General features: G+C 34.3%; 1 protein-coding gene across 6 annotated transcripts; it reads left to right on the plus strand.

Annotated features, from left to right (window-relative positions):
- Window positions 1-131: 131 nt before the first annotated feature.
- LOC105838931 (JNK-interacting protein 3) lies at window positions 132-14,662 on the plus strand. 6 transcript variants are annotated; one of them, XM_012684868.3, is made up of 20 exons: window positions 132-1,316; window positions 3,667-4,010; window positions 4,130-4,250; window positions 4,867-5,283; window positions 5,356-5,556; window positions 5,640-5,675; window positions 5,860-5,877; window positions 6,454-6,511; window positions 6,595-6,651; window positions 6,727-7,062; window positions 7,146-7,325; window positions 8,384-8,431; window positions 8,779-8,983; window positions 9,150-10,054; window positions 11,158-11,377; window positions 11,462-11,747; window positions 11,820-12,017; window positions 12,283-12,372; window positions 12,529-12,589; window positions 13,017-13,142. In XM_012684868.3, exons 2-20 carry the CDS (start codon window positions 3,717-3,719, stop codon window positions 13,018-13,020), a joined length of 3,735 nt encoding a protein of 1,244 aa, XP_012540322.1. In that variant the 5' UTR covers window positions 132-1,316; window positions 3,667-3,716; the 3' UTR covers window positions 13,021-13,142. The 6 variants fall into 6 exon arrangements, with proteins under 6 accessions (XP_012540322.1, XP_012540318.1, XP_012540317.1 ...); XM_012684864.3 differs by lacking the exon at window positions 12,529-12,589 and having other exon boundaries at window positions 132-1,324; window positions 13,017-14,662; XM_012684863.3 differs by lacking the exon at window positions 12,529-12,589 and having other exon boundaries at window positions 133-1,316; window positions 13,017-14,662.
- The last annotated feature ends 1,830 nt before the right edge of the window (window positions 14,663-16,492 follow it).

Consider the following 16,492-nt stretch of genomic DNA (forward strand, 5'->3'; position numbering starts at 1 on the left):
TTTATATACAAATTGATTAAAATATTTTATTTTAGATATGTTGATTTGAAAAAATCTACAGTGTCCAAACATTTTCAAATTATTTCTGTAAAATGTTCTAATTGATTTAAAATAATTAAGAAATTTTCTAAAAATGTTTTAAAAATCTAAAAAATTTTTTGAAAATGTTACAAAATTTATAAGAAAATTCTAAAAAATTCATGAAAAATTTTTAATGTGATATAGGATACATACACGAGAAAGATTTTTAATCGATGCAAATCAATGCGTCGGCGTGATCGTGGTTGCGTCCAGTCGCGCCACGTACGTAGATTCACCTCGGTCAATGATAATCAGTCGCCTAGCTTGTGGTCCGAGCACTCTGAGCCTGAGCCCGAGGAGTGCAACGATGGCAGCCGTTTCGAATGACGCCACGGCCACCTAACGGAAGTGAACCGAGAGTAGGCAAAGGCAACGCTGGCAACGTCGTCGTCGCGGATGGGACGGGGATGTCGCGCATCTATTTCTGAACACGTTGCAATCGGGTCGAAGAGGATTGTTGCTGCTGCGGATCACTGGCTGACGCAAGGTGGTCCAGGATGATTCGCGTGGCGTGATGGCCGTCGTCGGTTGACAGTTGCGCTCCAAAATCCAAGTGTGATTACACGGATGCGGAAAGAGAACGATAACAGATGAACAGATAGACGGACCGAGCGAGCGAGTGCCAAGGGAGATTCATCTCGCCCGCCGAATCGCGTCGCGCGACTGTCACGCCAAGTGCTCGCGAAGGACCCGGAGAAGAAAAAGAAGAGAAAAAAAAGAGTGCGATCATCTCGTGCAATCGTTGGTCGGTTGGTGATCTTCTGTCCGTTCATCCGTGCGTGCGTGCGTACGTACGTGCGTGCGCGCGAGCGGCTCCTGAGTGGCGCACGAGGTGGACAAGGTAAATCCACGATATCGAGAGGGAAAGAGAGAGAAAGAGGATGATGACGCGCAGATAATGCAATGAGACACCGTCCGCCTCCGATCTTCGCGCAGCGAAACGACAGGAGCACGAGACAGCTGCTCGAGCGCGACACCCCGATACACAGTGTCGCACGCGGGAGGTTATAAGCGGAGTTATGCGCCTTCCCCAGGTTCGGAGGCGAATGGACGGCGCGCCGATCAACGCGCTTCTTCCTCTTCTTCATGGTCCACGTTCCGCGTCGGAGACGTGCGTTTCTCTAAACTCCTCCTCTTTAACGCCCTTGTCGACGACGACGACGACGATATCTCGTGGTTTGGAATCCGTTTAACTGGCTGTGAAAAGTGCAACGTAACTGTATCGAGTCCAAAGAGTTGAGTAGTATGTTATTCTTCTGTTTCATATTGTTTTTGCTTGATCAGATGTGTCAGGGTATTTAAATTGTTTCCTTTGCCTAGGAAGTAAAATGTTAGCGCTACTAATATTTGGCCTACAAATCGAGTATAACATTTGAGTATAATACAGATTGGCACTTGTGCATTGAGCTCCTACTTTAACAACTTGTCAACATAATCTGACAACAGAAACCAGACTCATGTCATTTTGTGACTATTTAAATGGAGTATATATTTTAAATGCTTACAGAATGACAAATTTTATTGTCGATTTATTCTATTGCATTCTATTAATACATTCTATTTAAATTGTACAAAATTTATAAAACACTTATAAAAATTTAACAAACACTTATAAAATTTTTGTTTTTGACAGATTTAGTTATCTGGAAGTATGCTAGTAATTTGTCAATGGATTCAAATATTATGGCATATTGGCAATCGCATTAGACTTGTATTCTGTCAACAGAATTAACTGATATAATCTGACAGCAGATTAGGCTGTCAACAGAAATCAAGCAGAATCATAGATACTTTTTAGCAATGTATACTGTATCACACAGTGTTTTTCATTTATAACACAAGTCGACATAATTGTACACAGCTAAAATGCTGTGTATTAATATTATTGTTTTATATTATTTATTATACTGAACACAGTGATAATAAGCAATAATAAATGACATTAAGACTGATGAAAATGGTAAATATAAAGAAAGAAATCTATATTGATTTGCAATGAATCTTGATCTCTATAATAATAATAATACAATTTTGAGTAAATTTTTACAACACATATTTATTCTTAAAACACAGGCCTTACATGAAGCTAGAATAATATCACAAATTAAATTGATGAGCAATTTAACAGTACTAGAACATTACAGGCGTGAGCTATTTGACTTTTTACTCTTTAAAAATAGTTTGACATTGATAGTTTGACAGCTGGAAGTGACACGAAGTGAAACAAGTCACAATGCACTTGACAACGAGATATCGAGATAGCCTCTCGGAATTAGCATCTCGGAAAAGCAACAATAATATTAATAATATCTTTTTTTTAGAGAGGAAAAAATCCTTTTTAGAGAGGGCTCCTTTTTAGAGAGGGATTGCTGTTAAGAAGCATCATCAAAAAAATTGTAGAGCATTTATTGCAAAAAAATAATGCCTCAACTAGAATTTGAACCTGGATTTTTCTCCATTTCATGCAGACATCCTATCAATTTGATTACCAGGGTTGTCGCATGAACTATATATAAAGATTGTAAAAATTCACAAAAAAATTATTATCGGACAGCAAGATTTGCAGACTGATGTAAACTATTTCATTTTTGTGTTTGACAGTTATTATAACAGCATAATGACGTCATCATGATTTTATTTGTCACTTATGAATACACATAAAATACCTTAATAATATTTTAATGAGTGACACATGATGTTCCATTGACAAATTGTACAAGTTTTTAGAGTCAATCCATTATTACTATTAATAGATTTTTGCAAACAAAATGTAATAGACATTTTTTTTAATTTTTTTCTAACAAATTTAGCGATTTGAAAGCAAGCTAGCAACTTGGCTGGAGATTCAAACAGAATATTGCGGTAAATTGGTACTAACTGCATTAAGTTTATGTTCTGATAAGCAAAGTCTGCTGATGTAATCTGACAACAGATTGCTAGCCAATATCAAGTAAAATCATATCATTTTGTAATCATTTAAATAAAATATATCATTTAAATGAGAGAATACAAAACAGTAGATATTGTTCAGTGTCTGCAATCTAGCTGCATTCATATTCTGTTAGTCCGTTGGCACTTTGCCAAAATTTGGCACAAAATTTATATGGCAGATACTTTGCAAAACTTTTTTACAAATTGACTATCTGAATTATTACATCTTGACACGCAATCCAACCATTATGTTCTACAAATTTTTTTCTTTGAAAAACTAAGAATACTGTAATTATAATATTTATATATATTTTTTAAACAAATATCTTCTAGAGATGTGTTAAAGTGTATGTAAGAGTTATTGAAGAATTTTTTAATATTTATAAAAGTAATGTAAAAATTAATTTAAGTGTGCACAAAAAATAATGTGTGTACAGAGAGTTAAGCATTTTTACCAAATTTACTTGAATTATTTAGCTGTTCTTAACATGTCAGTGATAGACTTTTACATAAACCAAGCATGTTATTACTGAATGTTGCCAGTATACATGGAATTGTGCCAATTATGATAAATGCTCTGCTTCTTGCTCTATTGCATGAATATATTGTTACAATGATATGTATGTATTATATTCTTGTATATTATTGTTGCAGGTATATAGATAGATTATATATATATACACATATACAAAATACTGATCAAAATGGATCAAGAAACGGTCTACGGCACGCATGAGGATAGCCATGTTGTCATGTCAGAGAAGGTGCAATCTTTGGCAGGCAGCATCTATCAAGAGTTCGAGAAGATGATAGCGAGATACGATGAGGACGTAGTAAAAGACTTAATGCCTCTGCTAGTCAATGTGTTAGAATGTCTTGATATATCATATACCGAAAATCAAGAACGTGAAGTCGAGCTAGAGCTATTAAGAGAAGACAACGAACAGCTTGTCACCCAGTACGAAAGGGAAAAACAATTGAGAAAAGCATCGGATCAGGTAGTCAAATTAAATGCTTATTTTTTAAAAAATAAACTGTATTAAATCTATAAAAAAAATTTATGATGTACTAAATAGTATAAGTATGCATAATATTATATGTAATACGTTTGTATTAGAAACTTCTTGAGCTAGAAGATGTTTCGGAAGACGAGAGGAAGGAACTACTATCGAAAATTGATAGTTTGGAGTCTATTGTGAGAATGCTGGAATTGAAGACAAAGAACTCTCATGATCATGGTACAAATGCTATTGGCACTTCCAGTCTATCCATTCACAGTGCTTACCTTTACAGTAGAGTAGAAGATTTTGTTCTTTTGTTTTATGTTTTTATGCATTTTTATTTATACTGTGTAATAAGAGATATGTGTGAAAAACACATATGGAATAAGGACGTAGATTTACTGTGCATTTTTTATTATTCTTTGTACATTTACATTCGTTTATTATTATTCTATTATTTCATATATTTTATTTGTGATGCTGTTATACATTTGTTCTTAGAGGCTCTGTTCTGTAGCTCTTAACGACAGTGTTGATATTCTTATATTGTCATTGCGCACATATTATATATAACAAAAAAGTTGCGGAACAATTATAACGAATTGTTAAGAGTTACAGAATAGGCCTACTGACGCTTTATAATAGTCATTTATTTTTCTTTTACATCTCTACTAAGTATAAGTACTTGTTTAAAGTTAATGATTAAATTGAAGATCTCTTATTTGTGTTAAATATTATTTATTACATGTTTTGACAATGTAGAATATTTCTTATGAATGTGTAGTCTATGTTCAGTCTAAACTGCTTTATATATTTATTACATTTATTATTGAACATTTATATTTCTTCTTAGTTGGTCGGCTCGAGGAGAAGGAAGCTGAATTGAAACGCGAGTATTCCCGGCTGCACGATAGATATACGGAATTATTCAAGACCCATGTCGATTACATGGAGAGAACCAAAATGCTGGTTGGTAGCACAGAAAGACTGGAGAGCGTATCCGTCAGTCGTGCGCCATCGCGGTTACCTTCCCTCGGACTTGCTCATATGTCGCGCAGTTCCGGACCGCTTAGTTATGGTTTCCAAAGTTTGGAAGCCAGCATAAACGCCGAAGATGTTCAAGAAGATATTGTATCAAATGTCACTAATTTGAGAACCGAAATGTTGGACAGTAGTAGCGAAGCCGCTATCGAAATGTCCGACAAAAGCCAACTAACCGATCAACCAATACAAGAGAATAAGACTACAGCTATATCTAGACGTATGTTATGTGCGTTGATAGATTCTTGTATACTCCTATTTGTACAATGTGTAAGTCTATGTTAAGAATATATCTTTACAGACGAAAGTCCAGAAACGGAAGTACCCCCAACTTTAATAACGCCAACAACGCCGACTGCAGGTATAGAGAAATTAGCGACTACGCCAGGAGGTAGAAGTAGAACCGAAAGAGAACAACGAAGCGGCAATACGTTATACCAGGAGCTAAGCTTTCAAGATGCTGATGCACTGGGCGAGATGGATGAGGGCGCAGATATTACTGGTATTATATTTACATTGCACAGAAATATTAAAAATTGAGTTCCTAACTTCAAAAAATTAAATCGATACTATTCGTGATTTTAGGAACTTTCGTACATCCTGGAGAATATGCTTCATCAGGTATATAACATATTCACGATTTTTGTCATAATTGTATATATTTATTCGGTCATTTAGCTTTTGAGTTAACAATTTTCTTAACTTGTCATCTTTGTTTTGTGTTTCATTGTTTGCCACCTACGCATTGTGCTGGTTCGCGTCGTACTTGCAACACGTGATCGCATGACATTTATTTATCATGCAGTGAATGATAACTTCTTCGGTAAGCTATTAATAATATTTGTTCATGTAATGTAAGATCACTACACTAGTCAATAAACGAATAAGAAAAAATTATTACATTTTTAAATAAAAAATGATATTTTAATTAAATCCGTATAAAAATTAGATCTAAAAATCTTCTTTTTAAATAACCATTTAATAAAAAGCGATTGTTGAGTATTAGTGCAGTGACCTTACAATATACTTTTTTTTTTCAATATACATTTTTTTTCAAAATAATTTATAACATCAGATTTGAATGGGGTAATTATTCTTAAACGTGCTTTCCATGTATATATAACTATGAATTAAAATGAATAAAAATTAGAAATTCTAATTATAATAGATAGTTATACACTTTCTGATTTTTATTTATTGTACTTTTTTAATTTATTGTATTTCTATAAATAAAGATTTTTAACACTTTGCATTTCAAGGACGATACAGTACCGTTGCGCGTCCGCACAGTGTTAAATGTAAATTTTTTTTTAAAATGAAACTATTTAAAGATAACATTTTGATTTCTGTGAAGGAAAAATTGTGCTTTGCTATGATTATAAAATTATCTATTTTTTAGGCATGGGAAAGGAAGTAGAAAATCTTATTATGGAGAACAATGAATTATTGGCAACAAAGTAAGTCTTTTATTTTATTAATAAAATGATACATCTCTAATGTGTATTTTGATAATTGATCTAACATTAGATATTTTTTATAGAAACGCGCTTAACGTTGTCAAGGATGATCTAATTGTCAAAGTGGATGAATTAACGAGGTAAGTTGTTATTAATTTTTTTTACGGCAGCATTAATATAACTTTTAAGTATTGTTAAAAACTTTAACATTTCAGCGAGCAAGAAATATTACGAGAAGAAGTTCGAGGTTTACAACAAGCGCGTGAGCGATTGCGGCAACGAATCGCTGCCCTCGAAGAGGAACTGAAGAAGGTCAAGGAAGAAGCAGAAGCGGCAGCAAAAGCGACGAAAAGCGATGATGAGGAAGATGTGCCTCTGTCTCAAAGAAAACGGTTCACACGTGTAGAAATGGCAAGAGTGCTCATGGAACGAAATCAATATAAGGAACGTTTTATGGAGCTTCAAGAGGCCGTTAGGTGGACAGAAATGATACGAGCCAGCAAGACCGATCCTTCTAGCATCTCGGGTGGAAAGGGTTCAGTGTGGAAGTTGTATGTGTTTACTGATATGTATTTGTTAAACGAAACCAAAGAGACAGATAGATTGAAAGAGGTCTAATTCATTTTCGTTTTAGTTTTAGCAATCTCTTCACAGGCCCGGCCGATCGAGGGGCGTTGGTACGTTCCACGCATACGTTGCCGCACGTGCGATACAGCGCACCGGCAAATCAGGTTGTCCCAGCTCCACCCCTGGATGCTATGCGTAGACGTACGTTGAAAAGTCGCCAAGATTTTCTCGACCAAGGAGACACCATGTGAGAAATCAATCAAATTTTACTACATGCACGTAGATATGTTACGTCGAACTCGATACATCGAAACCTGTCTAATTTTATTTTTTTAGTGAGATTCTTATCTTCATTTTCTTTGTCATTTTGTACTTTCTTTCTATCTGATCATCATTTAACGAGCTTGAGTTTATTTATTTTTCCAAGGAATATATCTCGTGAATAGATAATGTTAAACATAGGCTGCAATTCGACATGTAACCTTGGTACGTTTTATTATCAAAATCATAGTGACGAAAATATACAAAAGGTAATGCTACTTTATCCATGTGGGGTAGAGTTATAGAAACAAAATTTAGTATGATTTTCTGAATTGCTCGTCTTTGCAGATTAGAATCCTCTTTGGTCAGTTGGGATCCATAATCTTTTGTCACGATATTAGTCTCAATTGCACTAAAAAGACGTGAGTCTTTTCTGAATAATTTTAGTCTGTTTATTGGCGAGTTGCGCGCGTTGATGTACGTGTATTAACCAATTTTTGCTTTCTTCTGTAATCTTGGCTTTTTCAACAAGTATCTAAAGAGGAAATTTTATTGGATCTGGACGTATCATCAAAATGTGAAAATAATGTAACATATTGTGACAAATCAAGATTATTCTTCTTCCCTTGTTATGTTTTAATTATAACTATATTAATTCCATTTTTAAATTCTTTTAATTCTTCAAATTATATTTGTTAATCAAGTTTTATTATCAAGTTTTAGCATGATTTGTATATTATAATTATGTATATATTGTTCATAATAGTGCAAGAATTGCACTAATTATCATCAATAAAAATCATTAGATAGATAGATCAATTTTTCACAGTAATAATGTTTGAATAAAAAGAAAATACATAATTTTGTAAATACAAATTTGTACAATTTCTGGAAAAAATAATATGCGATTATTATTGATCCTAAGAAATAAATGAAGTTTTGATTACGTTATAAACTTGGCCTTTATTTCACTCTTGTTACTGCGCTTTTGGTCTTTTTGTTGTTCGGGTTTCGTCCTTGCCTCTCCCTCGTGGCGTTGTCAAGAGATACCTGGTTTTTCTGGCTTCGGGTGGGGTGCTTATTGGTCAGCAGGTAAATCTGTTCCGCTCTACTTCTAACTTTCCGCTTCAACATCAGATTCTAAGAAGTATAGATAGAAAGCCCATATACATATGTCCGTATTTAACATACCGTATCCTACATGTCGATAAATAAATAAATAAGAATGAGTCGATTATTGTCGACTATGAGAATTAGTGGAAGTGGAACCAGAATGGTTGGAAAATGTGTATAGTGAAAAGGAAGAAAATGGTCAGACGGACAATCACAGTTTACCATTTGCTATCTCGGAAAAGTTTGCAGCGGTTTTTTCCCTTCTTGAAACACTAGTAGAACGTATGATAATTAACATATTCATTCGTCTCTTATCATATTTGCAGATCGTCCGAAAAGCTCGTAGCCAGACGCGCGAGCGAGCGAAGAGAACAATATCGTCAGGTACGAGCGCACGTTAAAAAGGAGGATGGTCGTCTGCAAGCTTACGGATGGAGCTTACCGGGGAAACCAAGTGCTCCTGTCAGGCAACCTCCTGTACCAGTTCCGGTGTATTGTCGACCCCTGCAAGAAACTGAGCCGGGGATGAAGGTATGCATTAGTATTCTTAGGGTGTTTATTACTAAAAAAAATCGGAAAAATTTAGAATTTTTAAGGAATTTATTTTTTATCCTTGAAACTCATAGTTTTTCCCTATATTTTCTCTTGTTTTTTTATGAAAAAAAATTGATAAACAAGTTATCATTGATTTTATCAGATTTGGTGTGGTGCCGGAGTAAATCTGAGCGGCGGTAAGACGCGTGATGGTGGATGCATGGTCGGTGGAAGTGTGTTCTACGCGGCTGAGGCTCAAGAAACAAGTAACACGAAGGCAGATGCTGAAGATGCCGTTGAACACTTGGACAAGGAGCTTCAGGAGAACGAAAACCGACGGCTCGAAGCGGAACAGTGGGAGCAACAACTTAGCTCGCTTGTCTGGATCTGCACTTCGACGCAGAAGATGTCCAAGGTCACAGTGATTGATGCGAACAATCCGGCGGATGTTTTAGAAGTGTTCAACGTTTGTCAGGGACACTTGCTTTGCATCGCAAGCGTGCCTGGTGCCAAAGAGAGCGATTACACGCAATCCTCGAATGAGAACTCGATCCGCAATTCGGCGAATGGCACAGTGAACGACAGTGAAAACAACAACGGCGCCTGTGAAGATGTTGCGAATGCAAACGAGAACGTTGAGCAGAATGGTCAGAAAAATCATCAAAATGCAGAAATTGTTGTCGATAAAAGTAAAAATGACTCTGATAATCAGTCAGAAGATCAGGCTAATGAAAATACTGAAAAGTCCGCCGAGATGGATCAAAACTTTACGAATGAACCGCAAAGTCTGGAAAGTATAGACAGCGAGACCGCGAACTTAGGAAAAGTAAACTTCGTGCGGTTCAGCGCCGACACGCATTCCTCGCGATCTTCAAACGACAAAGATGCCACAAATGAAGAAGCAAAGGAGGAAGTCACTGAAGACACGTCTATTGAGAAGATGTCATCCATACAGCCGACGATGTGGCTCGGGGCTCAGAACGGTGCAGTTTTTGTTCATTCAGCTGTTGCTAAATGGTCGATATGCTTACATTCCGTGAAGCTAAAGGATGCAGCGTTAGCTATTGTGTATGTACGCTCTTTTTAAGTAAGAATTGTATTGTATACAAAAACTCAGATAGCAACATGTCTATGTTATTGCTGATGTTGCTATTAAAATTGCAACAATAAATTAATGCCTTCATAATATAATAATTTTGAATAGCAAATTGCCAGCAACATAGCGGTAATTTTGAAATTATCATCATTAAGGGGATCCTGGAGTGACAGAGTTACCGACATTTTTTTGCGAATTTGGATCTTCAAATTGGAATAACAAAATGTAAAATCCTTTTACATGATGACAAAGGTACGCACAAAAATGAAGGCGACGTACGATTTGAACTGATAAATTATAAAAAATAGTTATTTATTAGTCACCTAATGACAATATTTGCTTTATACGAAAAATCTACAGTTTATATGTATAAAATGGTCCCGTTGCCCCCTAGAAAAAACTTTCAGGAACAATATCGTGCAATTAGAAATAAGATTAGAAGCCTAGAAAAAAAGATTCGCATTCCGCAAATTGGAAAATGAGAAAACGAAAATTTAGGTTATATACGCGTAAAAAGTCGATAAGTAGAGCAATAGGAGAAAAATGTTTTTTGTTCTCAATATGAAATTCAATTCATAGATTGATATTAATATGTATACTTTAATTCTGGAAAAGAATTTCTAAATCTATACAAGAAATACATATGAAATATTAATGATGTGCATGAATGACTATATTATCGACCTCGATCAAATTTCAAAGGCACTCCAGGATCCTTAAAATTTGTTATGTTACGTTATTAATTTATAGGATCACATACAATGCTGTTATACATATTATTGACAACGCGAAGTAACTTTGATGCTTATTATCTTGTTGTTAAACTTCTGGCAATACAAATTGCTTCAATGTTCAAAATTGTAAAAGAAATATAAGGCAAGTTGAGTATCATAAGCAATCACAGATTTCATTTAGACATGCTTTGTTATCTGGGAATTTAAATGAGAATTGAAGTATGAATTTGATTGAAAGATTATGATGAGTATATATATTATATATGTATATTATATATATATATATATATATAATATATATATATATATATATAGTTAATGAAAACTTCTCTTCTCATTAGACATGTGCAAGGCCGAGTTCTGGTCGCTTTAGCAGATGGAACTGTAACGATATTCCGCAGAGGCGCAGATGGGCAATGGGATTTGTCTCAGTATCATGTGATTACACTCGGCAGTCCTCAACATTCCATTAGATGCATGACCGCAGTTAGCGGAAAAACAGTGTGGTGTGGTTATAGAAACAAGATTCATGTGATCGATCCTATTTCGATGACGCTTGAGGTATAGAATCAAAATAACACTTAGAAAGACATTATAGTTATAAAAAAAATAAAGGTAAATAAAATACAATTTTTTATTTTACAGTGCACAGTAGATGCACATCCCCGTAGAGAGTCTCAAGTGCGACAATTGGCATGGCTAGGTGATGGAGTGTGGGTCAGTATCAGGCTTGATTCGACATTAAGATTATATCATGCCCACACTTATCAGCATCTCCAAGACGTCGATATAGAGCCGTACGTCAGCAAGATGCTTGGTACGGGAAAGCTTGGGTTTTCCTTCGTGCGCATTACCGCGCTGCTTATTTCCTCGAATAGGCTGTGGATTGGTACTGGTAACGGAGTAATAATCTCAGTACCATTGTCGGAAAGTAAGTGAATAGATATTATGATATCTTCATGCTGCAGTAGCATTCATCAACTTTAATACTGTTATGTTGCAGGTGCAGGTGGTTCGATGGCGGTAGCCAGAGTGCAAACGAGTAACAACAAAAGCGATGCACCGGGAGTTGGCGTCCGGGTCTTTGCGTCGGAACGAGGTGTCACACCGGGAAGTTTCATACCTTATTGCAGCATGGCTCACGCACAGCTCAGTTTTCATGGACACAGAGACGCTGTAAAGATGTTTGTTGCTGTACCTGGTGGGTTTCAAAATTATCATTAACTAGTCATGAAACGAATTGTCTGGACACAAAATATGGGAACTTACTTTATGGTACAAGTTTACCTATTTTAGAAACCTAGTTTTTTTGGAATTGAAAATAGACTCTCTTAATATCTCACTGGACAATTAATTTCGTGACTGTACATATCGATTATTTTTATGAGATTTTTAAAATAAGATTTTTCTTAAGAAATTAATCATTTTAAATAATTTTAATAATAATTTTAAATCATTGTTTTCAGGTCATGGTGGTCAAAGCGCAATAACGGACGGAACACAACCCGCGATGCTCGTTCTCTCTGGCGGTGAAGGTTACATCGATTTTAGAGTTGGTAAGCAAATTTTATAATGATTGCAGGTATGTTGTCTTAATTACAAATTCTAAATAAACTCTAAAAAATGGAACTAAAAAAATTAAGAAAAAAATACAAAAAATTATTAAAAATTTATGATTTGAATTTGAATTTAATAAGTTATTATAATTTTAGCAGATGAAGCTGAAGACGAGAGTGATGTGGCAACACACCTAATTGTGTGGCAGATGGTCAGGTATGCCCCCAGAGAGAAGCAATAAGTGTGATTGATTTCTCAATGTCTCAATTAAAATGAGCGTTTCTCTGTCCAAATAAATATTACTATTAATCGATGCATCCTTTACTAACAGAACAATATTTCCCACTGTTGCACGGTAGAACAAAGTTCGACTAACATCATTTCTATAATCTTTTCACATTGTATTTAAATTCCTACTGATTGCCTGCATATTTATCGCACATGTGTAAACATATAAAAATTCAAGAATAAGTATACAAAAGAAGGATTTAATATTCTATACTTCTTAAAGACGATATTATATATTTTATTCTCTGGGGGTTGGGCTTTCCCATCTATCATGCATTGTCTTGTAGAAAACAGTGCCTGTTCTCTTTTATATCTACTTGCTACTAATAACATTTACATTTTAATTATTTTCCAGGTGATGGAGAAGAGACAGAGGAGAACATGGACCGCTCGAATATCGCGATCAGCAACGAAGAGCATGGTGAACAGAGTCATTTGATTGTATGGCAAGTGCAATGTCCTTTACTGATGCCAGCCAATGGCTAGCCTAAGGACGAAATAGATAAGCATGATTTGTTGGACAGTTCAGATTGCAGTACTGCATCACATATGTCGTCAATGGATCACCAGATCATGGATTATGAAATTACGGATTGTGAATCATTAATATTTGAGCGAGCGATGCTCCTCGTCGCTGGGAACTAATGTGTGCTATCTAGATATAGTGATATAATGATCATAGCAAAGTTACTATTTCTCAAAATAACTATCACGATTTTTCATATTAGCAAAGTGGAGACTATATCAAATCATGAATTTTTTTGAATCAGTTATCACGATATTCTTCCATAGCGGAGCAAATTCACCGTGTGACATTTCTTGCATCTGTGCGGGTAAAATTTGTAAGAGGAGGGGGAGGGTGTTATCAATTTTGTTTTTTATCGACGCAACCGGAATCATCTTCAACTCAACGATGTTAATCATTTCTCGCTTTTCGTTAAGCCGCGCATTCCTTAACTTAAGCCTGCGTACATAGGATCAAGTTGTTCAAGTGACATACATGTGCTGAAGAGTTTCTCACGACGAGTGTTCATTTTTAAAGATTATCACATTTTACGAATGATGAGAAGGTAGCGTTATTTCAATTAACAATTGTGATAATGCGACGATGATACATTATAATGCAGGACAGGATGAGTTTCGAAGCTGCCGTTGCAACAATTGCTACAATAAAAACATTCATTCAAAGTATTTCGCGTTACGTACCTGTCGCGAGAATATTTCTTAATCGCCGTTATACACGCAGTACGCAGAGGATATAATAATAAGGTGCGTGCAACTCAGGCAGATTTCTAGGTATAAATGTAATATTAATTTTCCGTCGGAGAGTATATTATTTTCCAGACCTAATCGATTTTATTCGCGTACATAGTGTCGACATAACGATAATAATAATAATAATATTAATAATATATATATATATATATATATATATACATATATATAATTATAATATATATTCCTCTCTTCTCTCCTTGATCAAGCATCGTTAGATTGTGCTCGGTGAAATGTAGCGATTTACACGAATTATTAGGAACAACTTGCCAATGATGTAAATAACAATGAGATGTTTATATATATATATATATAGTCGTTATATAGATTCGTTATTTAATTTTTTTCGCGGACGAGCAGAGTTATTTTATAAATATGTAAGATCTGTTCTCTATTCTTGCAATTTTAAGTCGAACTTTAGTACGCTACCAAAGAACGGCGATTCGATCATGTTGTTTGTATTATTTACAACGAGAATCGTGCTTTAAAGAGGAATGTTTGCTCTTTTTCCTTTTAGCTCTCGGCCGAGCCAATTGATATCCGGACTGATGAAATTTTATAAATTCCCACCAATAAGATGGCGCGATTTAAATGGCAATTTTTAGACATGTGCGATAAGAAGGCTGCGCATTATCGTGCGAGCCGGCTTTTAATGTCGAGCTCGGAATTGTACCTGGCTCAGGTGGCGTTGTAACGGCATTAATAAACAAAGTTACGGAACTAAAATCACTTGCCATTGATTTCTCCCGTAACTGCTGGAATTAATATACGCAAACACTTATCATTTTCCTAAAATAAAGAATAATTAAAGACTTTTCTGTAAAAAACAAGCGTATAAAAAATTGAATTTTCAGAAAATAAATTTTCACATTTATTGTATAAATGTAAAATTTTTTCTCCGAACAAATAATAGATTTAACAACGTTGTAGACTTTGATTAAAACTTTTTATACGTGCTTGGTTTTTAGTATAGAAAACCTTTAATTAATTGCAATCAATTAATTGACTTAGCTATGTGATGATAAAATTCATTAGGAATTTTATTACATAATGGTTATCTTTTTTTTTCTTTATTTTATAATTAAAATACGTTTAATTTTTGAAAATAATGGAACTTTTGTGTGTGTGTGTGTGTGTGTGTGTGTGTGTGTGTGTGTGTGTGTGTGTTTATTAATTTTTTGATCGATTTGTTATGGTTCCTTGGACTATTTTCAAATTGCAGCAGATTGATCAGCCAAGTTTCGTAAAGAGCGTGAAATTCTATTTTTACTGAACAAAATGCAATCTAGTAACTATAACATGACTATAGCGACATGACTGTCAAACTGTCAAAGTCCGCTTGAATTTGCGTAAAGTCACAGATAATTTTGTTATCTTTGATGATACTCTGAACGAAGTGTGATAATTTGATTAATACACAGATATATTTTGAGGTACATTTTTTGTTATTGTGTTATATTCATAATATGTAAATGTAAATGATCACGTTAATCTATAATTAGAATTTTGTATTTTTTAATTTCTTTTACTTTCAATATTTATTGATTTTATTTTGCAACTATTCGTTCTTATAATTAATTGCAAATCTTTATTAGAAAATTTAATTATGCAGCATTTAAAAATTATATACCATAAAATATTACATTAAAAATATATAGGCCGGTTTTTATAGTCAAATCTTATTTCAAGATAGTCTCAAGCAATGTCTTAAGATGCTAATACAGCTCTGTGATTGGTATCTTAAGACAGTACTTAAGATAATCTTAAATATAAGACCCGACTATGAATACCAGCCATAGTATAGTAATATAATGCAGCTTGTGCAACATAAGAATATTATTCGTATACGAATAATATTACGATAAATAATTATTCTATTGTTTTTAAAACTATTGTCTTAAACAAAGCAGACAAAAGGTATTTGCATAAACATAGTAAGTATATACCGAACATTTGTTGTATAAGCGTGATGCATACGAAAAGAAAGAGAAAAGATGTAAGAAGAGTTTCTTTCTCTCTCTGACATTATCATAGTAGGGAGAGCCTGACAGAGGAAATGATGAATCGACGCGAGGAGATCAGGAGAAGTGCTCCCCACTTCTCCAGCATTAAAAAGAGAAAGAAGGTCTTCTTATATCTTTTCTCTTTCTTTTCGTATGCATCATCAATGCTTATACAGCGGAATGCTCGGTCTATACTTACTATGTCTATGGGTATTTGAAAATAATTGGAAGTTAATAAATATATCTTTTTTTACATGTATTTTCTTCAAGAATGTATATAAAATATATCCTTATAAATATGTAATACTGAGCAATATTAAATTGGCCAGTAATTATTACTTATTTCAAGCGTTAAAAGTACTAATAATTGTGCTTTTAATATTAAAAAATTTTAATATTAATTACTAACCAATTTAATACTGCCCAATATAATATTTTTATAAGAGTATATACAAGGTATGTTCGTCTTAGAATAAAAAAGTTACATTATTTCTCTTTTTTAAATAAATTATAAATTAATATATATTACATATATATAACATAGTATACACAA

Source organism: Monomorium pharaonis, chromosome 2 (assembly GCF_013373865.1).
Source record: "Monomorium pharaonis isolate MP-MQ-018 chromosome 2, ASM1337386v2, whole genome shotgun sequence".
In the NCBI taxonomy this organism is placed as follows: Eukaryota; Metazoa; Arthropoda; class Insecta; order Hymenoptera; family Formicidae; genus Monomorium; species Monomorium pharaonis.

Bases quoted from the DNA above. Each gene is read 5' to 3' on its own strand.
- LOC105838931 (XM_012684864.3), top strand. From the start codon at position 3,717: ATGGATCAAGAAACGGTCTACGGCACGCATGAGGATAGCCATGTTGTC. The intron at 4,251-4,866 runs GTACAAATGCTA...ATTTCTTCTTAG, and splicing joins AAAGAACTCTCATGATCATG to TTGGTCGGCTCGAGGAGAAG. The intron at 12,018-12,282 runs GTGGGTTTCAAA...CATTGTTTTCAG, and splicing joins GATGTTTGTTGCTGTACCTG to GTCATGGTGGTCAAAGCGCA.